Source organism: Gossypium hirsutum, chromosome A09 (genome assembly GCF_007990345.1).
Source record: "Gossypium hirsutum isolate 1008001.06 chromosome A09, Gossypium_hirsutum_v2.1, whole genome shotgun sequence".
NCBI lineage: Eukaryota > Viridiplantae > Streptophyta > Magnoliopsida > Malvales > Malvaceae > Gossypium > Gossypium hirsutum.
The window spans coordinates 80,503,531-80,531,496 of record NC_053432.1 but is presented as its reverse complement, the minus strand read 5'-3'; the positions used below and the strand labels follow the sequence as shown (position 1 = coordinate 80,531,496).

At 32.9% G+C, this 27,966-nt stretch overlaps 5 protein-coding genes across 17 annotated transcripts; 2 read left to right on the top strand and 3 right to left on the bottom strand.

The window, feature by feature from the left end:
* Nucleotides 1–71: 71 nt before the first annotated feature.
* Nucleotides 72–3,097, bottom strand: LOC107935211 (guanylate kinase 3, chloroplastic). Of its 2 annotated transcripts, none has more exons than XM_016867776.2 (2): nucleotides 1,574–3,097; nucleotides 72–370 (listed from the first exon to the last, which is right to left on the bottom strand). In XM_016867776.2, exon 1 carries the CDS (start codon nucleotides 2,460–2,462, stop codon nucleotides 1,614–1,616), a length of 849 nt encoding a protein of 282 aa, XP_016723265.1. In that variant the 5' UTR covers nucleotides 2,463–3,097; the 3' UTR covers nucleotides 72–370; nucleotides 1,574–1,613. The 2 variants fall into 2 exon arrangements, with proteins under 2 accessions (XP_016723265.1, XP_016723264.1); XM_016867775.2 differs by lacking the exon at nucleotides 72–370 and adding an exon at nucleotides 1,158–1,423.
* A 2,113-nt stretch (nucleotides 3,098–5,210) lies between these two features.
* LOC107935180 (dual specificity protein phosphatase 1) lies at nucleotides 5,211–8,875 on the top strand. Of its 3 annotated transcripts, none has more exons than XM_016867747.2 (6): nucleotides 5,211–5,342; nucleotides 5,964–6,109; nucleotides 6,206–6,341; nucleotides 7,312–7,432; nucleotides 7,747–7,892; nucleotides 8,554–8,875. In XM_016867747.2, exons 1-6 carry the CDS (start codon nucleotides 5,306–5,308, stop codon nucleotides 8,571–8,573), a joined length of 606 nt encoding a protein of 201 aa, XP_016723236.1. In that variant the 5' UTR covers nucleotides 5,211–5,305; the 3' UTR covers nucleotides 8,574–8,875. The 3 variants fall into 3 exon arrangements, with proteins under 3 accessions (XP_016723236.1, XP_040933021.1, XP_016723234.1); XM_041077087.1 differs by having other exon boundaries at nucleotides 5,254–5,396; nucleotides 8,685–8,875; XM_016867745.2 differs by having other exon boundaries at nucleotides 5,255–5,396.
* Nucleotides 8,876–10,576: 1,701 nt separating this feature from the next.
* On the bottom strand, nucleotides 10,577–13,992 carry LOC121206051 (uncharacterized). Its single transcript, XM_041076233.1, has 6 exons — nucleotides 13,944–13,992; nucleotides 12,720–12,891; nucleotides 11,844–12,258; nucleotides 11,740–11,758; nucleotides 11,453–11,646; nucleotides 10,577–10,933 (listed from the first exon to the last, which is right to left on the bottom strand). The coding sequence occupies exons 1-6, from the start codon at nucleotides 13,990–13,992 to the stop codon at nucleotides 10,577–10,579; spliced, it is 1,206 nt and encodes a 401-aa protein (XP_040932167.1).
* Nucleotides 13,993–15,897: 1,905 nt separating this feature from the next.
* LOC107935176 (dual specificity protein phosphatase 1B) lies at nucleotides 15,898–18,383 on the top strand. Of its 9 annotated transcripts, none has more exons than XM_041077086.1 (6): nucleotides 15,898–16,015; nucleotides 16,910–17,025; nucleotides 17,110–17,245; nucleotides 17,425–17,545; nucleotides 17,836–17,981; nucleotides 18,134–18,383. In XM_041077086.1, the coding sequence occupies exons 2-6, from the start codon at nucleotides 16,921–16,923 to the stop codon at nucleotides 18,214–18,216; spliced, it is 591 nt and encodes a 196-aa protein (XP_040933020.1). In that variant the 5' UTR covers nucleotides 15,898–16,015; nucleotides 16,910–16,920; the 3' UTR covers nucleotides 18,217–18,383. The 9 variants fall into 9 exon arrangements, with proteins under 9 accessions (XP_040933020.1, XP_040933019.1, XP_016723225.1 ...); XM_041077085.1 differs by having other exon boundaries at nucleotides 16,825–17,025; XM_016867736.2 differs by having other exon boundaries at nucleotides 15,906–16,015; nucleotides 16,825–17,025; nucleotides 17,110–17,210; nucleotides 17,360–17,545.
* A 551-nt stretch (nucleotides 18,384–18,934) lies between these two features.
* LOC107935201 (LRR receptor-like serine/threonine-protein kinase FEI 2) lies at nucleotides 18,935–26,707 on the bottom strand. Of its 2 annotated transcripts, none has more exons than XM_016867765.2 (14): nucleotides 26,463–26,707; nucleotides 25,138–25,370; nucleotides 24,655–24,790; nucleotides 24,481–24,552; nucleotides 24,296–24,367; nucleotides 23,495–23,566; nucleotides 23,322–23,393; nucleotides 23,147–23,218; nucleotides 22,854–22,948; nucleotides 22,511–22,678; nucleotides 22,070–22,402; nucleotides 21,567–21,812; nucleotides 20,734–20,867; nucleotides 18,935–19,596 (listed from the first exon to the last, which is right to left on the bottom strand). In XM_016867765.2, the coding sequence occupies exons 2-14, from the start codon at nucleotides 25,232–25,234 to the stop codon at nucleotides 19,378–19,380; spliced, it is 1,788 nt and encodes a 595-aa protein (XP_016723254.1). In that variant the 5' UTR covers nucleotides 25,235–25,370; nucleotides 26,463–26,707; the 3' UTR covers nucleotides 18,935–19,377. The 2 variants fall into 2 exon arrangements, with proteins under 2 accessions (XP_016723254.1, XP_016723255.1); XM_016867766.2 differs by having other exon boundaries at nucleotides 26,254–26,472.
* Nucleotides 26,708–27,966: the final 1,259 nt, after the last annotated feature.

The following is a 27,966-nucleotide window of genomic DNA, read 5'->3' as shown; positions in this document are numbered from 1 at the left end:
CTCAAAATAACCTGTCTTGATATCATTGATGCCTCAAAGTCCAAACAATGATGAGTGATCATTTGAGAATATGGAAAAACTCATGAAATCAACCAACAACATGAGTGATTTGTTACTTAACAGAGTGCAAGAGGGAAATGAGAAGTGCATCGTTGATACAATCACTTCAAATGCAGCTCCAAATGAAAACAAAACGTTAAAAGAAGACCAAAGCAAGCAATTCATATAGAGAAAAAGAAAACCAGTACCATCTAACAGCACAATCAGGAAAAGGGAAATCAGGCTGTGGACTGTGTTCAATTGTGTCATTCAGCATTCTTGTCAGGTGACGAGGAAAGGGCTAAGTTCAAAACGGTGCCATAACACTCAACTGCAGAATTCAGAGTAATGTTAAATTTTATTGACTTGAATCACCTAATTCAACCACCTATACCATTCTTTCGAAAGTGTGCAACCTTTAGAAAGTTGTATGCGTTAACACATGATTAAACTGATATACTTTATTGAGTTGAAGGAAAACATTGAGTCAGGAACAACACATTCAGTGAATGCATAGCAAAAATTCAATCATGCAGTTAAATGTGAAAAGATGGCTAAAGGAAAAGCAATTGATAATTACTAGATTATTGAAAGTAGTTTTTTAATCTGGACTCATATCCCAGACTTGTGTCCTACATGTATTTGGGTATATATTAGAGTATGATCCTCCACAGACAGAAAACATAGAAAAACTTGAGCACGACCATATTAGACACATACCCATGAGTCCAGGTAACATAAACAGCAATTCAACTCCAACAAGAAATTCACCTCAGAAAAAACCTTATAACAACAACTTGAATTTGAACTTTTTAATATCAAGTTGGCTACAAAGATCTTAATCCAGAAGAAGATAGCCAGATATAACTCCGACACAATAGATCTAGTATCATTCTATCAGCTAATTAACAACATAAGAATTGAAATTTTCAGAATAAACGCTTAAAAGTCCAGATAAAACAAGCTAGTGACCACAAAATTGTGCACTCTAGAGAGTGCAACTTTGGACGTGACAAGATTACACACTAGAAAAATAGCAAAAATACGACATGAAAAAACAGCACCAACATGACACAAATAAGCAAACATAAAAAATTATATAAAACGAATTACTGTCATAGAAAAAGATATATAAATATATAATATCTTAAACATGGTTATGACACATGAGAATATAACAAAAAGTACATGGATGACCAGGTATCCCCCTGGAATAAACGATGGAACTAAAGATGACAAGGCTTCAAAAGACATGTTAAGCAGAACACGAACACTAAAAGTTTTAGGCTGTTTCCTCTAAAATCGTCTAGATGTAACAATGAATAAAGAAAACTCTAGCCAAAAGTGCAATTCTTCACAGTACCTGCTTAAATGCATAGTTATCCTGCACCCAACAATATCTATCTCAGCATCATGCACTTTAAAAAACAGAAATAATCCCTAATCTAGTATCATCATGAAACAAGTAACTAGTCTTTATTCAAATTAACAAATTCCCAGTAACACAAAGTTAGACAAACAAATAAAAAACTACCTCAAAAATACCAAACCGAGAACCCTTCACAAGAAAAACCTCAAATGATTGGCTCCCTTTGCCTAACCTTAGCCTTCTCAGCATCAATGATAGACCCCACCAAATCTACAGCCTCCTCAAGCTTCCCTTTAGCATTAACAACAACATAATCAAATCTCTTAACACGCTTCACCTCTTCTCTAGCAGTAGCAATCCTAACAAGCAATTCCTCCTCACTCTCAGTCTTCCTGTCGATCAGCCTCTCAACAAGAGCAAGCTCACTCTCAGCCACCAGAAAAATGAACACCCCAGAATCCCCAAGAACCTTCCTCAATGTTTCAGCTCCTTGAATGTCCACTCTCAACACAATATCACACCCTTTTGCCATAAAATCCCTTATTTGCTTCTTGGGTATTCCTTTATAATCACCGTAAACTAAAGCATACTCCAAAAGCTCATCTTTTTCAACCATTGATAAAAACTCATCCTTTGACACAAAAAAGTAATCCTTACCATTAACTTCACCAGGTCTCATTCCTCTGCTTGTAGCAGTAACAACAAAATGAAGATTCTCCCTAACTTCTCTCAATCTTTTGATGACTGCATCTTTGCCTACCCCACTCGGACCACTTATAACAATGATTAAAGGATTTGGGGAGGGGCAAATAGAGTTAGAGCTGAAAGATATTCCTAAAGAAGACTCCAAAGCACGAAGTAACTCTGGTTTTGAGGCTTTTTCAAGGGAGGGAAAAGAACGAAACTTCTGGGTATCAGCCATTTTGATGGCAGAAGTGAAAAAGAGTCCTTTGGGAAGAGTTCGGGGTGTTGAAAAAGTGGGTTTTAGGGGGAAGGGGAGGGGAAGTGGGAGCTGTTTGCCATGAAAGAGAGAGGTGCAGAATCTACGAAACATGAGGGATTTTGGAGGGGTTCAGTTAAGACTTGGATCCAAGAAGGTGCTGAGAAAAATCAGAATCCAAAGAAGTTTTTATTGTTGGTTTGGGCATTTTGAAACAATTTGGGCATTCTAAGGCTTGGATTGCGTTTCGTGTGTCTGGCGTTTTCAAGGACGACTGGACGAGGTGGATTGGATGTGTTTAGAACTTGGGATAGTTTTAAGGTAAGTTGGTTAGAAATAATTTGATTTCAAATTTTATTGTTTGTACTTAATTTGAAGTCAGACAAATTTGTAACAGGTTTGGTATAATAAACTAGAGCTAAAGCTCTGATCACAACAAAATAAGGCTCTAATAGCCAATCAACTTAAAGCCCTAATTCATAAAGATTCGACACTCGAATTAAAAGCCTCCATCATTGAACATTGGGAGGGAGCAGAAGAGAGGGTTTAAGCCCATGTAATAGCTAGCAACTATCAATCACTTTGTTGGAATGAATCTTTATCAATCCACGTTGCTTTCCTATTTATGGAATTGTCACTGCAAACCTGAAACAATGTGAATCCTCGTATACATCATACAAAACAGGAGCCAACATGGACTCACAAAGACAATGTTGTTATCCGTATAGCGAATGGACTAGTCTTCGAGCTTGAGCGACTGACATAGTTCAAAAATGAGCCAAGCGCAAAGTTGACGCCACTTAGAAAGCCTCTACTGTCAAACTGTGGAAGCGAAAAGCCTATCCGAGGCCAAGCATTATTATTCCCAAAAAAAGGGTCCTCCTCAAGCTCGAAAATTGGCCGACGAATGGAATGAGAAAGGCAGTTTAGTGGGGGTGGTGTTTGATTGCTCAACTGTTAAACAGGTGGCCGCCATGGAGGCTTTTCATGTTTTCAAAGAGCCTTTTTGCTAAAAGAGGACTGTTGAGGGTCAGGGGTTGCCAGCGAAGTTATTCTTCGACGGTTTTATACAATACCTAAATATGTGAATTATGATAATTTATTGGATTGATTGTAATTGTATATGTTTACTTGATGATATACAATACTTAATTACGAAATATTACTTTATTAACATTGTCAGATAGAATTACATGTATAAGTGGTATGCTATTGGGTTTGTATTGATAGGTGTGAGACTCAGTGCTATGCGTGTATATATTGTGATAATTCTCTAATATCCTAGGGTCGAGAACGTATCACCATCTCAAATACCTTGGGGCTACAAGCGTATTCTAGTGTGATTGGTGGAATCAGTGCATTTATACCCAATTAGCACTTCGATATGATGTTGCACTAATCTATATATCCGTTCTTATATCAGATTTGGTTAATATAGATTAAAATGTAAAAATCACATGTTGATCATATATGTAACTTAAATGAGATATTAATGTTAATATACAACATGATTAGGATATGATAAAATAAATGTAAATGCCTTAAGAGTGCATCGAAACTAAGTTACATGAAAGCAAGCAAAATGTTGACAAATATATGATTTAATGATGAATGGTATGAAGCCATTAATGGTTAAATAATTTCCAAATGTATATGTATCAATAATGTTATTCTTAAAATCGTTGTTGTTATTATGAATAATTTTACTAAATAGTTGTATATTTGATTTTATTATATTTATAATTTAATTCGAATTGTGTTAGCACCATTGAGTATACTTTATTCAACATACGAATTTGTTTATTTTTACGCGTAGATTTCAGATAAAAGCTATGATAGATATGTAGGGTCAGTTTGGCAATGCTTTTGAAAATTGCTTTTGAGAAGTGCTATGGAAAAATACTTTTGAGAAGTGCTTTTGAAAAATTTAAGTGTTTGGTATTGTTGTCAAAAAATACTTTTAAGAAGTAAAATGTCCATTTTAGACATGATATTATAAAGTAACAAATATATATTTAAATACTATTTAAATTAGTTAATATTATGATATTTTAGCAAAAATATAAAAAATAATTTATTATAACTTATTGTTAATATTTTAATATATAATATTAATTTTAAATATTTTTAAGTAATTAATATTAATTATTTATTAAATTTAATTAGAATATATAAACTATATTTAAATATTTAAATATAATAATTAAATATTTGTAATTAAATATTGAAACAATTGTATTATTTTAAAAATTATTTTTTATTTTTAATTAATGCTTTTAACATATTTGTAAAACTCATATTAGATATTAATATAACATAGAAAACATAACGTGTAGAAATAGTAAGATTAAAAAGGTAAATTAATAGTCAAAAGTGCTTTTTGGCTAAGAAAAGCCAATTTTTCCTGCTTTTGGAACTGGCCAAAAGCATTTAATTTAAGTCAAAAAAAGTTTGCCACTGTTAGCTGTTCTTTGCTGTTTTTGGAAAAAAAAGCACTTAATTGTGCATAAGTCCATCTCAAATGGAATGAAGAACGGGCCCTAAGTGTTCAACTTAAAAGCTCAGGTTGAAATTTACCTTGCTACTAATTCGTATGTATATAAGTGTTATTATACCAACTAAAACAACATTTTAGAGATTTTATTTTTTTTAGATTTTATATATAGAATTTTTAAATTTTTTTATAATTGTAAGGTTTTTTTATAATTTTTATATAGAACTCAGGTTAAATTGGGAAAAATTATAAAATTTTTGGACTAAAATTATTATTATACTAACTAAAAAGAGTCACTTAAAAGAGGAGTGAGCAAAAAAAATAGACTTTTTTAAGTTAAAGTGAGATAAATTTGTGACTAATAGTGTAGTTTCTAATAAAAATATTATTTAAATATGGAAAATAAATAATTTTACGTCAAACGCACCGTTTTAGGTTATCCCAGCCAAGCGATCTTCATTCAATGTTCTTTCGGAATTTCTCCCATCTATTTTTTTCAGGTAATCACCATTTTTTCTTGCTATTTCCTCGTAATTCCCAGGGAATCTTTACAGGTAAAGTATTCTAATTATTTTCAATAAGAAAAAAAACTATATTCGATGCACTTAATCTTATTATTATCATTTTGGAAATGGGAACAGCCCTTGAAGGTTGATGTGGATTTTGATAATTTGAATGATGTTATATTAATTTTTTTTGGAGGGGGTGGGGGAGCTCTGATGATGAATTTGGTTTCTTGAATTATCTGTCTTGCTGTTTTCACCGGAATCATTTTTGTTTTTCATGTAAAATACATAATCTGCTTTTGCCGTTGGTTTTCCACATCCTAAAAATTTCCATTTCTTAGGGGTTTTTTTCTCGACTTATAAATTTAAAAAAATTAATTTGAGTGGTGTCTTTTGGAAACATTTCTCATATTGGTTAATGAATTCCTTTCACAAAATCATTTATTGATTTTGATTCAGAAATTTTTTGTAATTACAATTGTAAATGAAAATGACATGTTGCTGCTGTTTAACTTGCTGCATCTTTGAGTATGTTTCCTTACATTCTCTAAATGCCTATTCTAGTTAAGGTTATTGGAACATGCAATTTATGGTTGTTTTATGCCTATTTTGAAGTTGAAGGAGAATCATTTAAAGAAGAAGATTTTATCGCAATGAGTCGGATTGATGATTCTATGCGAAATCAAATAGCAGCTCTTTTGCGAGTTATAAATTTCACACGAACTTTCAGAGAAGACACCGTTCCATGTGAAATAGAAGAGGTAATAGACTCGGTTTCCTTGTCTGCTCTGTTATTTTGATTATTCGTGCGATTTCTTTCTGAATGTTTTCGTTGTTTTGGCTTTTGATTTTCTCAGGGTCTCTTTTTGGGTTCTATTGCAGCTGCTAATAATATGGATGCACTTAAAAGTTTAAATATCACACACATCTTAACTGTGGCTAGTTCCCTGAAACCTGTACATACCAATGACTTCGTGTACAAAGTTATACCAGGTGGGAATGCTCTCCTTTATCAGGTTGTATAATTGAACTAACATATCATAAAGCTTGAACTTTCCATGCTGTAAATTTCTAGGCATTGTAACTTTACCTGTCTGCTGTTGTTTAAAGTTGTGCATTTGTTCAGTACCTAGGCGAAAATCGAGTTATCACCTAATGGATACTTTAGCTTTGCAGCAATTTTTTGTTTCAAAACGAGTGATGTAGGATAAGGCTTTAGCTTTGCAAATGTTGTGTGTTTCAAAACAAGTGATGTAAGATAAGTAAGGAGAAGAGGTAGACTATTGGGAAAATCAGAAATTGACTGGTAATAATGTGTGAGGAGCAGACAAAATTGGGAGGAAACAAAAGAAATATAGAGAACATCGGAAAGGAATCAACAGAGTAAGAAATACACTAACAAACTGCTAAATGCCAAATATAAGCCTAAAATCCTAATACTTGGGAAAGAAGTAAAATGCAAGTCAATATAAATTTTTTGAACTATCCTGAATATATAACTATACATAAAAGTTACAATTAAATCCATTAAATATAAAATAAAGTCCTAGATAATTTAACCCCTCAAATAGCATATTTCCTCCATTTATGAGTTTCTAACTAAGTCTAAGATTGTGGAATTAGCCAAAAAAGGAAAAACTAGGAATGTGACAAGTTATCTTTAAGTTACAATTGCATGCTAATCTCCACATATTAAGCTGTCTGCTCCATATGCTCAAGCATCCCCTGAGCTCCCTTCATGTTTTATCAATTTCTACCAGGTTTGTACCTTTTGTTATATAATGATTTTCTCTAGTCTTTTTTCTGTGCTTCCTCTGCAGCATTATGATTTCTACCATCCATAGAATAAGTACTTATAGTACCTTAGATGTTATTATGCTTATTAATGTTTTAAGCCCTATTGTGCATCCAAAAGTGGCATTTAATGGTTACTCTAAAACCTTTCTTTTTCTCTTCAAGACAGTCTTGGACAAAGAAGACACAAACTTAAGTCAGTATTTTGACGAATGCTTCAATTTCATTGATGAAGCAAAAAGAGAAGGTGGTGGTGTATTGGTTCACTGCTTCGTTGGAAAATCAAGAAGGTAATGTTTCTAGTGATCTTGGTGTGGTTTAGTTTGAAAACAGCAGCAATAGAAAGAAATAAGTCTGAAAACAAGTAAGATAGAAATTGGAATTCTTGAGAACGGAGGTTATAAAAACCTCTATTTTCTGTCTGTAACTTGAGAGAAAATAATATTAAAGTTTTTCCCTTTCTTTCCATGCTTAAACAACACATTTTAAAAGGATATTCTTTTGAGCTACACCTTGGTTCTTTAAATTGTTAGATGCTTAAAGCATTTCTAGATATTTTTTTCTCAGATGAGTCATTTTGAGTGCTGAAATTGTTGTCATGCAGTGTGACTATCGTTGTTGCCTATTTAATGAAAAAGCATGGTATGAGCCTTTCACTGGCCTTGGAACATGTGAGGAGCAAACGACCACTGGCATCTCCTAATCCTGGTTTCATCCAGCAATTGAAAGAGTTTGAAAAATCTCTTCAAGGTTAGTCTTAATATTATTTTTATAGATAAATACAAACATCTTTGTATTAACCCCTTGATGCAAAAGTACCATCACAAATACAAACATGACCCTGTATAATCATGCATCAATCCCCGAAATGAAGCTTTCGATACATATCGTGCTGCTGGGAAAAGCTTGGATTAGGAAAATTTTTCATTGGAATATAAGTGTGTTTAAAAAGTATGGTTAAAAATGGGATTTAAAAACTTTTTAACTGTTTTACATTATTGCGATAATTTGTTGCAAGGAATTGGAATGTCAAAGAAGTATTATGTTAAAAATAATAAAATGTTCTTACCGTTTACCATTGCATTTGCGGTGTAAAGCAAATTTTTTACCTTAAAAACTGTTCCAACGCAGTGCTAAACCAGGCCATGATGAAATTGGTTATTCCAACTATATATGCTTTTCAATGGGATCTTTAAAGGCTTAATAATGTAGATTGTGTTTAGAAATCTCCATGGCAGACTTCATGGAGCTGCATTTATAAATGACAATGTTAGTATTGCCAGTTGAATTCCAATAATTCATTGTTTTTCCAGTTCGTAATCGTTTTGTCTATGCATTTCTTTTATTGCATGTTCAATTTTTGCATTAACTGAATGGCTCCCTTGTTTTATTTCCACCGGTGATGCTGCAGAGCCAACAAAGAACAAATGAAAGATCATGAATGAAGAAAAGCTGCTTCATCTTGTAGAGAAACAGTCAGTTAGGCAAAGATATATATGATCAACATATCATGTAAATTTTATTTAAGGCTTGCTGTTGCAGGTTGGTGGGGATAGCTGATCAGCCACCACTTTGCAGATTGGATATTTCAAGCTCCCATTGGCATTTAACCTGAACAGGCTGTAAGGAGGAGTCTCCTTTATAATAATTTTTGTTTCTTTTTCTATGTTGAAATAAAATTTGCAAAGGATGGGTCTTGGGAAACGTTAATTTATGAATTTGAATTTTATTTATTTTATAAATTGTAAGAATTTAATTTGTATTTTTTTTTAGTTCCAAATAATTAAAATTAGGGTAAATTACACCATCGGTCACCAAACTTTGGGGTAATGACAAAACAGTCACCTAGGTTTCATTTCAATCACTTAACTTTCAAAAAGTAACAAAACGGTCCTTTTTGCCGTTTTCCGTCACAGACGTCACAGTAAAGTGACGTGGCAGGTGACGGAGTCATAGCTGTCAAACTTAAGTCTAGCTGGCCGGTTACTAACACTTTAATAATAGTACCAACACCATTTTAGGGTTTGGAAAAAAAGAAGAAGAAGAGAAGCAGGAAGAGAAGAAGAAAAAGGAGAAGAGAAAAAATGGATATGCTTGAAGTGATTCCGGTGTGCTTTTGTGGAGACCCAGCCAAATTAAGCATGTCTTGGTCCAGTGACAACCCAGGTAGGAGGTTTTTTGGGTGTAACAAATTCGGCAGTCGATTTCGAAAACCATGTCGATTTTTCAGCTGGTTTGATCCACCATTGACGCCCCGTTCAAGAATGGTGTTGTTGGGTCTTCTGAAAAAATTGAGGACATTGGAGGATGCAAGGAAGAGGGAGAGAAGAACCTAGTTTTTGGTGCTTGTAATTGTTACTGTTTTGCTATTTTCAAAACTTTAAAAATCATTTTATGTTAATTGAAAACCAGCTTATGTTTTGTAATTTTGTTGCTAGTAAATTGTTGCTTATGGTGGTATAGATGGCTGCTGTTATACATGGCTAACCATCTCATGTTGTTTACAAACACTTGAATGAAATGGAAAATTTTTGTTGATTACAAATTGTGTTGGAATATTTTTGTTGCGTAACATGTGTTAAAAATGGCTACTGGTATACATAGCTAATCAACTCATGTTGTTGTTTACAAATTGCTTAACATTTGGTATACATGGCTGCTGGTTAGAAAAGATAACAATTGATATACAAATTTAACAGTTGGTATACATGGCTGCTAGTTAGAAAAGATAACAGTTGGATAACAAATAATATGATAAATTGCTCATATATTAAGGCCAATATGCCAAACTGTAAACTGTTTACAAAAGGAATGAGGGGCAAAATATTGCCAAATTTTCCTACAATTCATTACAATTGAACAGATGTGAATTGTAGGAAAATTTACAAAAAGATTTAGTGACTATGCCTAAGTTTATCAATAGTAGCAATCATAGGCAAATTTCCCAAAAAAATTATCTGTCTAAGTTAATAATCGCAAATTTACACAGTTTTAAAAGGTTAACAAAATGCAGTCTGTTCACATCATCATTAATGGTCTGTCATGGATGACTTTTGAGTAGAAGGCATCCATCTAACAGTGGTTGTGGTTGATTTTCTCTTTAATGGGAGCTTTTGTCTTGAGGCAGCTTCTTGATGAGTTGGGGCAGTAGGTAACTGAGTTGGGGCACCTTGTTGAGTTGGGGTACCCTCTTGCTGACTTGGGGTAGCCTCTTGCTAGGTTTGGACACCAACTTGATGTCTTTTAACCTACAAGAATAAAAGAAATGTGAAAAACAAACAAATTCATAGATAGAAGTATATTATAAGTTAAGGCAAATTACTTACTGGAATGATTTGGCCAACTTCCCCTTTGCAACTCCTCTTATTGTGGCCTATTATTTTGCATTTACTGCACCTCATCTCCACCCCTCTCTTGCTCAACCTTTCTGTTGTTTATGGTTCATCAGGTTCTTTCCTTCTCACTTTAGTAGGTCTGCCAGGTGGCCTTCTTAGTGGAGGAGGTAGTATTGGTAGCATGTTTGACAAAGAGGCCCATTGTTTAGGACCCTTTACTGGACTTACAAAGTTGGAGTAAATTTGAATCTGGGTTTGCTTGCTGTGCCAGGTTTGTACATAGGTCTCTGGGAACTCATTTTTTTCATGAATGATAGCTAATGCATGCATGCAAGGGATGCCAGTGAGATCCCAATTCCTATAGGAGCAGGAATTCTGAACTAAGTCCACCACATGCCGGCTGCCTAGACCACATTCAACCTGATACTTGTCCCCACAGCATGTGATGGAACACACCTAAAAAATAGTGAGCATGCTTGGTTAAAATATACAATGACACACCCCCCTAAAAAAGCAGTCACTACATGCATATTATAAAAAAAACTCATCGCATGCATATTAAAAAATAGGCAACACACCAACAATCATTGCATGCATATTAAAAAATAGTCAACAGCTTTCCAACTATCATTGCATGCATATTAAAAAATAGTCAACAACTTTCCAATAATCACTGCATACATATTAAAAAAACTCAATAGCTTTCCAACAATCACTGCATGTGATCAACAACATTAAGTCAGAATATAGGCATTAGAAAGAATCTTTACCTTAATGAATTTTTTATATTTACATCCAGCTTTTGTCAACTTCTTCTTTCTTCTTGACAATAAGTAACATAATCTTGGTCCTTACTGTTTCCATCATGGTCAGAATAGGTTTACCTCTTGCTTCCAGTATCATCTTTCCATAAACCACATAAATGATTAGTGAATTGCTAATGATCAGTAAGAAACATAAAACATTGGGATTTACCTTGTTAAATGATTCAGATAGATTATTCACCAACATGTTAGAATGGCTCCTAATTGAGAAGTGAGACCTTGACCAGTGAGCAGGGTTTTTCTTCTTCAACCAGTCATAAGCATGGTGATTGGTTTTTCTCAGTTCATCCATGGCATCATCGAACTCTCTTGTAGTGCTTGCTCTTGCAGCTTTCCAAAGCAAATCTTTCAGCTCATTTGTTCAGAAACCAGCATTCTTGAAATTAGAATGTAGGTGTCTAACACAGTGCCTTGTTTCTGCATTAGGAAACAACATACATATTGCTTCCAAAAGTCCCTGCAATTAGGAAAAAAATAATTTAATTCTTTGACAAACCTTAAATAGAAACAACATAAAAATATATATATAAATAGAGTTTTACCTTTTGTTTGTCAGATGTGAAAGATATGTGGTACGAGCTCACAATTTCTAAGTCCATTGCAAGCAACTCCAAGAACCAAAACCATGATGCTTGGTTTTCACTTTCGACAGCAGCATATGCAAGTGGATAGATGCCATTATTTGCATCTATCCCAACAGCTGCAAGCAAGTAGCCACTATAGTAGCCCTTTAAGAAACATCCATCTAAACCTACTATCCCCCTACAACCAGCCCTATAGCCATCTTTGCATGCTTGCAAACAGACATACATCCTTTGAAACAATCTGTTATCCAAATAACAGATTGTTGTTGTTCCCTCATTTTGGGTCCTAACCTCCAATAAGTACTCATAAATCTTCTCATATTGAGCCTTATGAGCTCCTTCAATTAATTCCAATGCCTTAAGTTTAGCCCTCCTACATTTGGTTAGTGAGACCAAGCAACAAAAATCTCTTTTGACATCTTGCTGTAATGATTTCAAAGAATAATCAGAATCGACAATAAATTTTTCTTTATACTGTTCACCTATCCAAGCTAAGGTTACATTCCTATTTTTATAGACTTTAGAACAAGTATGGTTAGGGTTTGAACTCTTAATTTTCCAAGTCTGGTCAGTAGGGTCATTAGGGTTTAGCCTAGAAGCCCATATGAACCAAGAACATTTTTCATTGCAGACTTCCTTTAACCTTCTTAAATCATTTTTGGGAAACTTAATAAAATAACTGTTCAACCTACCATACTGCTTGGCAGCCTTTTTAGACTGTGTTTAGACTTAAATAACATTCCAACCTCAAGTCTAGGATTACTCATGTCATTCTCTAGGTTGAACTCAGGCCAATTTTAGCTATCTGAGTCAGATCCATGTGCACTATCTAACCTTCCAGAATCATCACTATCACACAGTTCATCTACTCCTATACCATCCATGTTTAAACCATCTAAAGTAACTCTTTCAGATGCATCACTATCACTACCAGATACTTCACTACCAGACACATCACTACCAGACATATTTTCTTCATTCTCATTAAAATTGTCATCAATTAAACCTGCCAAACAAAGTACTCATCAATAAAGGCAGACAACATAGGCAAACACTTTAACCATTTTTGTCAGACAATAACCAATACAAAATACCTACAAACATTTCTGTCATGCACATGGCAGACAATAACCAATACAAAAATTAATTTAATCAAACACAACCATTTTTCTCATGCACATGGCAGACAAAAATAGACAATAACCAGTACAATAAAGAAGGTAAATAAAAATAGGAGCCTGGATACAAACAATGACAGATATACACAATAAACATCAGTTTAATAATGTATAATTTAATGGCAGATACAAACAATGGCAGATATACACAATAAACATCAGTTTAATAATGTATAATTTAATGGCAGATACAAACAATGGCAGATATACACAATAAACATCAGTTTAATAATGTATAATTTAATGGCAGATACAAACAATGGCAGATATACATAATAAACATCAGTTTAATAATGTATAATTTAATGGCAGATACAAACAATGGCAGATATACACAATAAACATCAATTTGATAATGACATTCATACAATGGCAGATATACACAATAAAGATCAGTTTGATAATGGCATTCATACAATGACAGATACAAACAATGGCAGATACACACAATAAAGATCAGTTTGATAATGGCATTCATAGAATGGCAGATACAAACACATCAAAATAAAAATTGAAATAACCTTAAACAATGGCAGACACAATACAGTGCACATTATATGTCATAAACTTTAAAAACCAAACCCTAATCTGTCATGCACATTAATAACAAATAAAATCAAAATCGAAATAACCCTAAATCGAAATCTAAATCGAAATCAAAATCAAATTCTAATCCTAGATTGAGATCGAAATCGAAATTGAAATCAAAATCAAAATCAGAATCAATGAGTGTTTCAAAATTGTAATCAAAATCGAAATAGAAATCGAAAGCAAAATCAAAATCGAAATTAAATTTGAAATCGAAATATCCCTAATTAACCCTAAATCGAAATAACAGCATTGAAATCCAAAAAATTTAAAACTAAATGCAAGAACTTACCCATTAAAGTGGATGTAACAGCACTGGTAGCTTCCCTTCTACTGCCCATTGTCTCTGACAATCAAAAGCTTCCGGTTCGTCTTCTTTTCTCCCTAAACAAAATAAACCACCCTAAACCCTAAAACTTATACCCTGTTAATCGATTATTGAATCGATTTCTAACCCCAAATCAATTTCCAATTCAGTTTAAAACCTAAAAAACCCCAAATCCCGATCAAAATTTCCCAAATAGATTTTCGTCCCCCCCCCAAATCCCCCTAAAGCTAATATGTTTCTAACCCTAAAACATTAACCCATTAACCCTTCAATTTTTTCCCTAAACCCATCCCAAACCCATCAGCCGTCGCCAACGTGGCAAGTTAACTTGCCACATTAGCGGTTAACTTGCCACGTCAACAATCCCGTTAATACCCTAACGGTAACTGTTAGTTAGTGACAGTTTTGTCACTTTTTTATAACGTTAGTGACCGTTTTGTTACTTTTTGAAAGTTAAGTGACTGAAATGAAACCTAGGTGACTGTTAGTGTAATTTACCCCAAAGTTTAGTGACTGTTGGTGTAATTTACCCTTAAAATTATTTAGGTTTCTTTAGAAAATTGTTTTTCCTATAAATGGAAAGCAATGGCACAAGCTATACTACAAATACATGAATGTGTTTTAAAATCTACATAAAAATAATACCATGAATACGTTTAAGACAAATTACATATAATTGGTGAAAATTTTAAAATTGAACTTTGATTTAATGTATAATTTGATATATGAAATTTAATTTCGTTCAACTATGTACATGGAATTTAGATTGTGGTTTAAATGTTTACATAAAATTTTAATTTTGATTCAACTATACACATTTAAAGAAATAAATACATCAATTTATTTTTGTATTAGATAAATATAAATATTTCTATGTGCAATATATAAACATAAAATGATAGTAAATGTGTTAGTAATCTTTAAGAATTGAATTAAATTAAAATTTTATGTATAAAAATATATAAAATCAAATTTCATGTCTAAAATTACACATTAGACCGAAGTTCATATATAAGTTTGAGATTTATCCCAATTAAAAACTATTTTAACAATATTAATTAGACTTGATAATTCCAAATCAACTTAATTATATGATACGATTACAATATAAATAAACACTAAAACATTGAAAAGAATATAAACATAGTATAAATAATGAATGTGTTAGAATTTACATAAATCAAAATATAAACTTGTTAAAATTCATGTAAAAAATAATATGAAAATGGTAGAAATACACGTGCTTTTTTTTCTCTTTCTTTCTTTTTTCTTATTTAATCCTTCTTTTCTTTTTCCTTCACCACAAAAATAACCAGAAATATCTTCATTGTCCTTCCATTTCTAATTTATACTCGTCTTAAAATCATGAATCGCTCCCATTCAAATTAAGCAATTTTATTGCTTCGGATAATAACAATAATAATAATAATAATAATAATAATAATAATAGCACACTAAATAAAGTATACGGCATGTGGTGAATCCAATGGTCAATGCACCATTAAAGACGTAATAAACTTGATCTAAATTTGATAATTTTTAAAATGATAAGATATAAAAACGAATGAATAATTAAAAATATATGATATATATAATGCATATTTTTTTAAAAATTTTGAATATATAAACAAATATAAAAATATATTATCAATCTCTTAAATAAGATTTTAAATTCGAATTTTATGAAGAGAAAATTTTAACATTTAAAAATTTTCTTCACTCATTTAAAAAGAAATTTGATTCCATATTTAATTGGAGTTTCGAAATTTATATAGTATGAGTATTAATTTATTAAAATTTATATAAATATAATACGTAAAATACAGCTATTAATTAAAGGAAATTATAAAAAAAATTATGGTTTAAAAATAGTTAGAAATACAAATTGTATAAATTCAACTACAATTATAATTAATGTGTCCGAATGATTACGAAAACATATTTAGAGTCAGAGCAGATAACTAGAAAATATCATCCCAAATCAATAACCATTTAATATAAACATAGTTAAAGAAGAGATCCAAAGCCTCTCTTTGGTATGTACTCCTTTCTTCAATCCCATTTCAGAATTTCATAGGAAAAGGGGAAAGCTTTTTAGTTTCATTTAGTTTCATTCTCTTTATCCATTCCCCAATTTCATGTCTTTGAAATTTCTCTTACACTGCTGTATTTTTTAATTAACTTCCTCTGGATCTTTGAGCTACCCAGATGGTTAACATGCTAAATTTGGCCTTCTTAAGACTTTTTTTTTCCATATATTTGAGCTTTCATACTTAACTGCTGTCTTAGTCGTATAACACAGTCATTAGGGACTTTTTCCAGAATACATACAGTTCGTGGTTTCTATAAATCTGGGTAAATGCGTAGCTTTCGTTTTCCGCTGTGAAAAAATTTTGGTTTTGCGTAAATGCTTGAAACCTAGGCTGATCAATGAAATCAGATTTCAGAATTGCAAAACCAATTGGAATGTTTTACAATGTAGGTTTTATATAAGAATGATTCTTTTTTTTTTTCTTTTCTTCCCAGAATTTTGCTCTGTTCTGGACATCTAATTATGTTCCATAATGCCATTTTTAACACTTGGAATTCATGATTCCGTATGGGGATTAACAAGAAAAAATTGAATATGGTTTATATATATTCGTATAGATTGTAGTTTTAATCTATATGAAAGTCTAATGTTAAACATGAGATAGTTAGTAGCTGCTACAAGCTAGCTTTTCAGTTGTTTAATTCTGTTTGATGCAAATGCACTATCTTTTTTTGGATTCTAACTTATTCATGCCTATGCTAATTGCTAACTGATATTTTACTGACATGGGAAACTGGTTTAACATATAAAAAGGTTAAAATAGAGAAATTTTGGTCGTTCTGTTGCATAGATCAAACATGTTTCTTACCAGTTGAGTGTCATGCACCTGCCTTTGAAGGGCTAAAAAGAATGGATCAGATCCATTATTCCATTGAAAATGAAATACAAGAAAGGTGCAGGGTAGATATATATAGAAAATTTCAAGGAAACAGTGCTCTATGCCAAATTGAAGAGGTACTCATTTTTGATGACCTTGCTTTTGCTTTATCCTACTTTTGTTTGTTCTCTCTAGACTAATTTCATATATATGTTTTTCAGGGCCTTTTTTTGGGTTCCTTGGGTGATGCAAACAATAAGGCTGCATTGAAAAGCTCCAATGTAACGCATATCTTAACCGTGGCTAACCTATCTCTTCCTTTGTATCCAAATGAGTTTGCTTATAAAATTATCGAAGGTATCATGGATTCTTGCCTGTTCTAGCAAAAATTTCTTAGTTCAGATCGGAGTTTATGCTTTTTAGCAAATAATTTTCCCTTTGTCCTTCCAATTCCTTGATAAACAAGCTAAGAAACATGACAGCAATGAAAGTTTTAACTTGTCGAATTCTTGGTGCTTTGATAAAATTTGAGGCAGTCATGGACAGGGAAGATACGAATCTAATGCAGTATTTCGACGAGTGTTTCAGTTTCATCGATGAAGCTAAAAGACTAGGTGGTGGTGTTTTGGTTCACTGCTTTATGGGAATATCTAGAAGGTGGTTTTCCATACTTATTATTAGGGTTACAACATAACTAAAGATATATGAAGTTTTTACTTTTACAGACATTGTTAGAGCATCACTAGTTCAGGTTGCATTACTCTTATTTCAAAACCTTTTATAGTTTGTCACAAATGGGAATTTGCTTATTATATCAACAATATGATTTAAAATTAAAAAGAAGAAAAAGAAAAGCTTGTAGTAGTATCTTTTTGTTTGATAATAGCTTTTATATTATGTTATCTAAGTACATCATGTTGAAAGCTTTTGTTTCTCGAACCTTACAGTGTGACAGTGGTTATTGCTTATCTAATGAAAAAGCATGGTATGAGGTTTTCTCAAGCTTTGGAACATATAAAGCGTAGACGACCTCAAGCATCTCCGAATTCTGGTTTCATTTTACAGCTGCAACAATTTGAAAAAACCCTTCGAGGTTGATCATTGTTCAGTCACTTCCCTAGGCCCTTGAAGTTCCATCTGTCGCGTTTGAGTGTATAGTTTGTGGTTTTTGTTTGCTCTGATTCTTGGTGAATTCACTATAACTTGGACTGAACTTTGTTTGTGTGACTCTTTCTTGTAATGTAGGTAAGGAATATGAAAAGACTCGGCTCGATCGGTCTGCGTTAGTTTGTCGGTCCATTTTCTCCTTCTTCAACAAAAAGCAGTGAGAAGAAAGGCCTGGCTTTTTGGCATTGTTACGATGTACTCGATTAAGATGCTAGTATATTGTGTGATGGTTAAATGTAATCAACATATACTAGCCAAATAAACATGATCCAATTTATTAAACTATATGAATTGGAAAATACAATAATAGAATGGAAATTTTTCTCAATTAAAATGTTAATAATATATATATGAATTTTTAATAAATCTAGGCATTTAGTTGATTTTTTTTTAAATCCAGGATTAAGTCCACTATCTTGGACCAAATTACTGCAAAATTTCACCAAGCTACATCTACTGTTAGCGCATGATTAGCACAAGCCAAGAAAAAAATATATAAAAAACAAATGTTCAGCTTAATAGATTCCGATTTAAAAGACGACAAATCTTCAATATCGTTTTCAATATCGTCAATTAAAACGATAGCTCTTGTAGATGATACAGTAATAATGTAGGAAATAATTTTCAAATTTGCAATTAATTTATCAATATAATCACATTGGCCCCACAAATAATATTTTGAATGGCCGGAATACCAGCTGTTTGTAAGTCCATTCGTATTAAGGAAGGAAAATTATATTACAAGTAATTTGAGAAATGAATTTGATAAAACTAGCAATTTAGTTCAGAATAGTTACATGTTTTGAAAAAAATAATTGCGAAAACACTTTCATTTCAGTTCCACAGTTCAATTCAGCTCATAATAGTAGAATTGCGAGATAAAAGTAACTTTCATCCATCAAATTATTACTGTAATAATGAAGCTTTATCTTACAAAAATGGTATAAACAACAAGGATCTGCCAAAAGCCCAAATATTCTCAATTTGTACTTAAGGACTGGATAAAGAAGATTACATATTGATTTCATAAAGGCAAAGCTCGAACGAAAAAAAAATGCCTAAAATTAAAAGAGAAAAAGGAAGTTCACCCATGCCAAATGAAGGACAAATATGCACCTAAACTCTACTTCCATTGAACAGTTCAGATGGACCTTCCAACTTCGATCCGCATACAGAATTTAATGAAATGAACAAGTGAAAGCTGCAGCTGCTGATTTCGAGCCCCCTCATTTAGTGCTTGTTTTTTTTTTGCTTGCACTACTTTTGAGTTGTGAGAAACATGAAGGCAAACCAAACGTGTCTCTGTTTTCAGCTTGGACTACTCAATCGGAGTTGGAATCATAAAAATCACTCGGGTATGGGGTCATAACCTCGGATTCAAGCAACTGCACCACCCTGTGCATGCTGGGTCTATCTTCTGGGTTCGAACACACACACTGGATGGCAACTGAGAGCAAGGCATCCAGGCTTTCTGCCTGCATCCCCACACAATTTGAATCTACAATCTCTCGTTGCCTATTCTCCGTTATCAAGAAATTTAACTGCATAAAAAAAACAGAAGCAAGCAGTCAAAATAAGGAAGTTATCTTCAAGGGATCATGTCCTTTGTATCTTTCTGAGTTTGGAGAAAGAGAACTAAAACCCAACTCGTTGAGTTGAAAGATACATGCATTTCTACTGAGCCAAATGTTTGAGTGCATGTCATTTGTATCTATTCAAAATGGAAATTGGTAAAAAGAGCAAGCATCAATTTTCAACTTACTTCAGTTGATAGATAATACAAGACATTACCCCATGGACTGAAGTACTAACAAACAAGCCAAGTTAGGTGTTTTATAATCATTCCTATTGTGAAAGACGGGACCTTTTCCCCTCATTATACAAGAATAAGTGTCAAATCTTGACCCTGGATCTTAGTACTGTTAACTTGTTGAATTAAAAAATATAAGGAAACAAGTAACAACAGATTTTGTCCCTTAGCTTCAGTTTTCCCTTTTTCCTATCCAATCAAACCCAAACAACTGCCATAGGCCAACAGCGATGAACACACAACAATAGGTTGAAAACTTGGAGCAGCTATTACATCTTTGCAATCTTATACACAGGCCTTTCCTAGCTCTGCTGCATAGAACCCTTTCTTAATTTACTAGAGCACACTAACAAGCTTTTTACTTCAATCAAAGAAGTTAATATAAGACAAGCATTTACTAATAAAGAGAAATGTTAAAAAGGGTGCCTCTTGGCTGCGGTGAAAACAGTGTATTATGAAAAAAAAAAAATCATTTTCTAAAATAGTATTTAACCTGACCTTAACAAGCGTCTAAAGACACCTGTTCACTGAACCCATAATTTCTTTTTCTTTAACTTTTTTTTTAAAAAAAAAGAAGGCAAAATGCAAATGATTCTGGTTTCAGAAATGCATGGGACTCGTTAACTATTCTTCATACACAAGCTGTTCTGGTTTTTATCTAGAGATATATACCACTTTACTTCAAAACATATTTGTTACCTCATACCCTCCATCCTTGCTATTTACAGATGGAAAATGAAGTATACATCATCATGAACATACAACACATGAAATCTAAAGTATGCTGTTTAATAGCTTAATCAGAAACTCTTTGATGTAAAGAGATGTTAAACCTATTTGACAAAATTTCCACAGAAGTGAGACATACCCAACCAACGATGTTGAGGCCCTTTTCGATGAATGATGCATCAGTAGGTCTCTTTCCACTTAAGACTTCAAGCACCAAGACTCCAAAACTATAGACATCCGTCTTGTCAGTTGCTCTCCCGCTTACCATGTACTCTGTTGAAGGAAGCATAAACAGACTCAAGATAAATTGAATCTCAAAAGGCATACATTACATGATATATGATTCAACCACTTAAAACAAGACCCAAATCACAGCTTTGCAAAATATAAATAAATACTTGACCAGATTAGCTTGCCTGGAATCTTTCCTTTGGTTAGGCTATAAGTTAAAAATTTGCAGTTTTCATTTTTCTTAGTGAATAACAAATAAACACGTTTCTTATTTTTAGATGCAAAATAAGAAAACATGAATATCAATACTTATATTATAAATAAAATAAAATAAAACACAACTAATAATAATTTTGTTACAATCAAACAACAAAAAACTTTTAAACAGGCTTCAAACAACTTACTAAACATGCTTTAAAAGATCTATAAACAAGCTTGTTTTTGGACATAAATGAACTATCCATACTTGTTCAAGTTTGATTTGTTTAATAAACAAACCTCAAAAGCTTAATCACAATCATTTATTCAACTTGATAAAACAGACGTAAACAAACAAAACCTGAAATGTTTTCGACCACGCTATTCCTTTAGAGTCATATTTAGCGCCCATATGTAACCTTATCAAAAAGAACTTCAGAATATGCTTCACTAAAGTTAACTTTATCTCCCTCATAATTCAAGCTTAAAGAGAGCTACAGGCTCCACAACTATAAACAGTAAGCCAATACTGCAACTGCATACCTGGAGCCAAATAACCAAATGTTCCTGCAACAATGGTTGTAATATGAGTTTCTTCATCCTCTAACAGTTTGGCAAGTCCAAAGTCTGATACTCGAGCCTCCAAATTGCTATCAAGTAAAATGTTACTGGACTTTATGTCACGGTGTATGATCCTAGGAGAACAATCATGGTGTAAATAGGCCATTCCTTTTGCTGCTCCCATGATAACGTTCAGGCGTGTTTCCCAGTCCAACTGCTCAGATCGTTCTGTTGAACAAGTCATAAAACAAAATCATCTCCACAAATAAAGAAATTGATCCATGAAAACAATAACCAGGACTTCCCAACCAATGGGTGAAAACAAAGAAATAGAAATGTTCAAATTCAAGCTTAGTCTATAGATCCATGAAAAATGCCGTCTTTCACTTTTCAGAATCTTGGGTTTAGTTAAAGAAAAATATGCAGTTCAAGTCTATGCTAGGAAATGAACTGCTTTTGAATAAAAATAGTTTAAGGAGCCTCACCATGAAGAGCTTCATCAAGGCTGCCACCTGCTAGATAATCATAGATTAACAGCTTTGATGCAGGTGAATTACAATATCCTCGCAAGTTTACAAGGTATCGATGTTTTATGCTTCCAAGAATTTCAAGCTCTCTTTCAAAAAATCGATCAAATCCTTCATTCAACTTCACAATTCGTTTCAAAGCAAACACATTTCCATCATCCATAGAAAGTTTGTACACTGTCCCAAACCCCCCAGTACCTAAAATGTGTTCCTCATTCAAAGTTTCTAATTTCTTAATGATGTCTTTGGAAGAGTATGGCAAGTCTCCATGAAACATAACAATCGATGCCCCTGAAGCAGCAGTACCATGTCAATAGAGATGTTGAGATATTAGAAAGTAAATATGAAAACTGAAAACAGCTCGATTTTCCAAAATTGAAGAACAGTTAGCAATAACACCTCCACTGACGTCCATGGCCAGAGTTCTGCCCTCATTTTTACCAAACTTCTTATATAGGAAGCATCCCCAGAAACACATAAGTGCCACCAAAAGTAGTGCACCTACAGTGGCTGATGCACTAATGAGAAGTCTTCCGGAGTATTTCTTTTTACCACCTTGATTTTGAGCTACAAGAAGAAGATTGAAATATTAACCAAAATGACCTCCAAGAAGAAAACAATAGATTCAAGAATAAAGGCAAGAAACTTTTGAGGAGTTCAGATTTGACAGACCCAATTTAAATTCTTCATATCCATATTTTAACACTGAAATAAGCACCATTCCCAAATGTAAGCAGCTCACCTGAACTTGGAGACCTGGAATTTGTCATAGCTCCATTGTCATCTTTGCATGCTACATTGATTTGCTTTCCACATAAACCACGATTCCCAACAAAACTGCCAAAAGGACATGTTAAACTATTTAGCCTAATAATTGTACAACAATCTTCTTTGACTTTCCAGAAGATGAAGATTCTAAAATTGCACAGTAAAGGTATCACATATAAGGATACCACTTCCTGGAACCCTCCTGCATGACATAGCATATAAATAACAAAAAAATTATTGAACACAAGCCAAACAAACTATACTTACGAGCTTGCAGTATAGCTGCTGAAAACACCTTGTGATGGTATAGGGCCAACCAAAAAATTGTTGGACACATTGCTTCAGGAAATTCAATATGATCACCAAAGATCAGTTCATGTTCAATATATCTTTAAGTAAACTCAGTTGTAGAAGCTAACAAATATGAAGCAAGGGAACTAACAATGTAATGAGCTTATCCAGCATCCCAATTGATGGAGGGATAGATCCGCTGATAGAGTTGCTCGAGATATCCCTGCAATTTTTTTAAAGAAAATGTAAGCATCATTAAGCAATATCAACACTCAGCTCTTTACCAACTCTAGCCCACATTTATTAGCAAAAGAAACAACTTACAGATTCTGAAGTGAAGATAAGTTCTCCAGTTCATTTGGGATTATTCCACTTAAGTAATTGCCTTGCAAGTACCTGTAGAAGACAACAGATTACAGTTTAATAAAATAATAAATGCAGGCAATTTCAAAACAAATTCTTCAATACAATATCTAAATAACCCTGAAACTTGAAAGCCATAATAGGTACTTCATATTTACAACAAACTAGTTGAACACCACAATTTCAATCTTTCAGAAAATAAACATAAAACCTCAAATACCAAATACATTCGGATAATATTTAGGCAATACAAATAGAAAGTAACAGGAAAGGTGAATTCTTGGTTTTTACTTCTCCTCTTTATATGAAAAAACGATTAGATTTGAGAACGTCCAAGTTGGATAAAATATCAGGACAAGGTCCAACGAAGGAGATTATTCACCTAGCCTGGAGATAGGCCAAGTCGTGATACCACCCAATAAAGCGTGAAGGTCCAAGGTTCACTTCACCCCTAGGCCTTCACACAAACATACTAAAAGGATAGCATACGGGTTGAAAATTATAAAATATCCAACACATAAGAACAATAGGACCAAAAGAACATCCATTTATAATTCATAATCAAACAAAAGAAAAGGTATTTTTGAGGGTCTAAGTGCTGTTTTGCTTGCATCAACACCACAGCCAAATGGTGAATCTCAAAGGGAATGAAAGATTTTAATTCAACCATTTGCAAGAAAAAACTGTAGAACAGCTAACAAGACTTTCCAAGCATGAAGATGCATAAGATTGCTGAATCCAGACGTGGGCAGTAATACTTACATTCCTTGCAGCTCTGTGCAATTACCAAGCTCTGAAGGAATTGCCCCATAAAAGTTATTGTTACAAAGAATTCTGTTTCACAAAACAATTACAGAAAATATCAGCTGCAACAAATAATATTTGGATACAATCCCCAGATCATGCATCAAAGATGAAGAAAAACAAGTAAGTCCAATGATACATACAACTGTCTCAAGTGTTCCAGCTTCCCAAGTTCAGGTGATATAGGACCACTCAGTTTATGATTCGTAAGGCTCCTGAAGAGAAAAAATAGGGAAAAAAAGAATATGTTAAATGGCACTGCCACATAGACAAGATTGTCAAACGGAAGACATTTGGAAATGATCTTCGAAACTCACAAAATTGTCACTCTCTTGGTTTTACTATCACATGTCACCCCTTTCCATTTGCATGGATCAGGATCCTCTGGCCTCCAGTGAGAAAATACACCATCTGAACTAATGATCGCTACCCGAAAGCTTAGAAGTGCCTCTCCTGCATATCAAGAAAAGCACTTTCACATTTTATAACCAGAAAGGCTCTTAATAACTGGCTAGATAAAGATTCTAAAACCCAAAAAAATCTGTTATCATCAAAACTACAATCTAAATGACAAAGTCAAAAAAGGAAAGCAAAGCATGATGAAAACTAAAAGTAAACATGATCACCATAATTCTAAAAGGGAAAAATTGTCAATATGTAAAATTTCCTAAGTGAGAAAATTAACCGATATATTCCGACCAAATGTGATACAGAAGGAAAGCATTACAGATCTTTTTAAAATGGTGAGAGAAAAACAAGATAAAATAACTATAGTTATTTAACACACATATATCACCTACCATCAGGACTGATAGCTCTGCCTTTGTTTATTAAGAAAAAAAAGAATAGTGCGTGAAGCAGCCATGGCCATTGACACTTCATCAGACATATGCCCATAATGGCACTGAACAAGCATAATATAGATGCTAAAAATCATCTGACAAACCAAGCTCGAAAATTGGTCCTTGTTGTAACATATGATTATCTGATCTATGCTGCCATTTGGCAGCCACAAAAGAAAGAAAATTTATGCCTGGCAAGAAAAAGAGAAGCAAGATAAGAATTAGAAACAACACAAAATCTGAAATAAAAATGTAGATCAATCTTCTTGAATCGAACACAAATTGCTTCAAAACCCTTCAAGTTTTTGCAAAAATGCATTAATAAAAACTAACCAAGAATCCCCCTGTAAAAGGGGGGAAAAAATACTATCATTAACATTTTTTTCTGTTTAAAGAACAGAGGAACTTGAAGCACCCTCTCATACAGAAGCAAAGGACAACCCAGAGTGCCAAAGCCTTACACATTAATACACATAAAAAAATAGCTGAATCATGAATTTTTTTTTTTTGAGGGGGGGGGGGGAGGGGGGTAATTTATCTAGAAAACCCTTGCACGTTTTCGATATGATGAACAAGCTAGTCTGAAAGAGCTGCTTGCTCTTGTGCCATACATTGTGTGTCACGAATCTTCATGAATGAACTAGTCAGTACAATAAAGTAATTTTATTCAAAAATACAATTCATAAACAAACAGCAGATGGTAGCAGACATTTAGAACAACTAGCAGTACTAGACTTCAGAGCCAGTTTAAAGAAAATTGAACCCATCTTATAAACAAAATTCTGATCATCAAAGGATTTTATTGTATTGCATCCGTTACCTAATATCAGAAGAGCTTAGCAGTTTGGTAATTTGGTCTACGCGAAATATTTTCAAATCTCCATTTAAAGTTGCACATACTAAGTAGAAATACAATAGAAAGTGGTTAATCTAAAAATCATCTTCTCCAACCTATACTTCTACATAGCTACAGCCGTTTCCTCTGAAGTTGAAACTAAACTAACAGCCTCTAAAATTTGATAAAAGCTGAATTGAAAAAACAAAATAATCGATAAAGTGACATAAATTTCGCACCATAAAAAACGAAATTGAGATTCCTAGAATCTGCCGCTCAACTTAAGCTAATTATATCTTAAGTACGCTGAAGAGAAATTGAGCTAAAACGAAGTAAAGATTCGAGCGTGGAACAGCAAATAGTAAACATTATATTGAACTTCAGCATAAACAAAGCTAAATTCAGAAACAAGAAGAAAAAAAAAAGAGAGGAGAAATTGAAGAAACACCTTTGAGATTGATTCGATCTGCAGCAGGCAATGAGCTGTAAAGAAAGAAAACAAACAAAAAAAAAGTGGAGGAAACAAAAATGATTCAGTGCTACTTTGTTTGTTGTATGAGTAATGAGTGCCAGATTGGTTTTTATTTTTATTTTTTATTTTTTATTTTTATTGTTTTCTGAAAGGGAATGTGTGATCGTAGAGTGGAGAGAGTTTTTAGTAGTGGAAAAAGAGCGAGCGGGCGAGCGGGCGAGCGAGCGAGAAAAGAACTAGATGCTTAGAAACAAAAGGGTGAGCTGAGCCAGCCAATGAGATCGAGAAGCTTTTGCACGTGCGATTGTGACCTTCCGTACGTGTCAACCGACGCTTCCTTCTTTCTAGAACCGACCGTGAGTGAACCCAGCTATGCTTAAAAAAAGTCTTTTGCGCACGCTGCGCTTTTTCGAGAATTTCTTTTTTTTTCTTTTTTCTTTTTTTGCCGAAGCTTGTCACGTATTGAATATATATAATCAACACATACACCAATTTTCTTTTTAATATGAACTCATAAACACAACTTCTTAGGCAAATTAAATGAAACTTTTTATCATTTCTATAAGAGGTTAATCTGTATAATTTTTAATAAATGATGTCATCTTTAATTGTGGACTGAAGCGATGCATATTCCTATTATTGTAAACTGTTATTCTTGACAACCACACAAGAAATAGATCAAAAGACACTATTGTATATTTAGGCTTAATCACGAAATATATTTTTCTATTTTTTATTTTTTAAAATTATTTGACATAAATGATATGGTATTGTTCATTTAGCATTTTTATCATATGTTATTTGATGATTGGATCATGTCATCATTGATCGTAATTAATTAATAGTTAAAAAATCGATGTATTACTGTGAGAAAAAAAACTTAATTTAAATATTAAATTTAACTAAAAAATTTTAAATATCAAAATAAAAAATATATATTAAACCTTTTTCTAACGGTTAGACAATTTTATTTGAAATCCTTTTAATCATTTTTTTCTTTAAACCTTAAGTTTTAAAATTAACATTTTAATTTTTCAGGTTATCTTCGTACACAATGCTAAGCATTTGAATCATATTTTTAAAATTATTTTTCCTTCATTTTCTAAAAATTATTTTTTGAAAAAAAATAAAGTAGCTCTTAATACTTTAACTAAATCCATGGCACTTACCAACCCAACAAGGTTGAGGTACTCGAAGGATTTTCTTGGTCCATTGGACCAAATATCAATCTATAGGTGCAAAGCTTGTGAGTAACCCATTTCATGGCTTAATGAAAAGTCATAAAAACCAACCCCTACTTTAAAGTGCAACAATTGGTTGGCAATTTCTTTTAAGATTTAACACCAAAACAAAAGAGTGTTCCTGAGTTTATTTAGGTCTCTTTGAATAGATGTTTATTTTTAGTGTGATGTATTTAATTTTTTATCTCAGGTATATTATAATATTTAATTTTATTATTATCATTATTTTTATACTAATT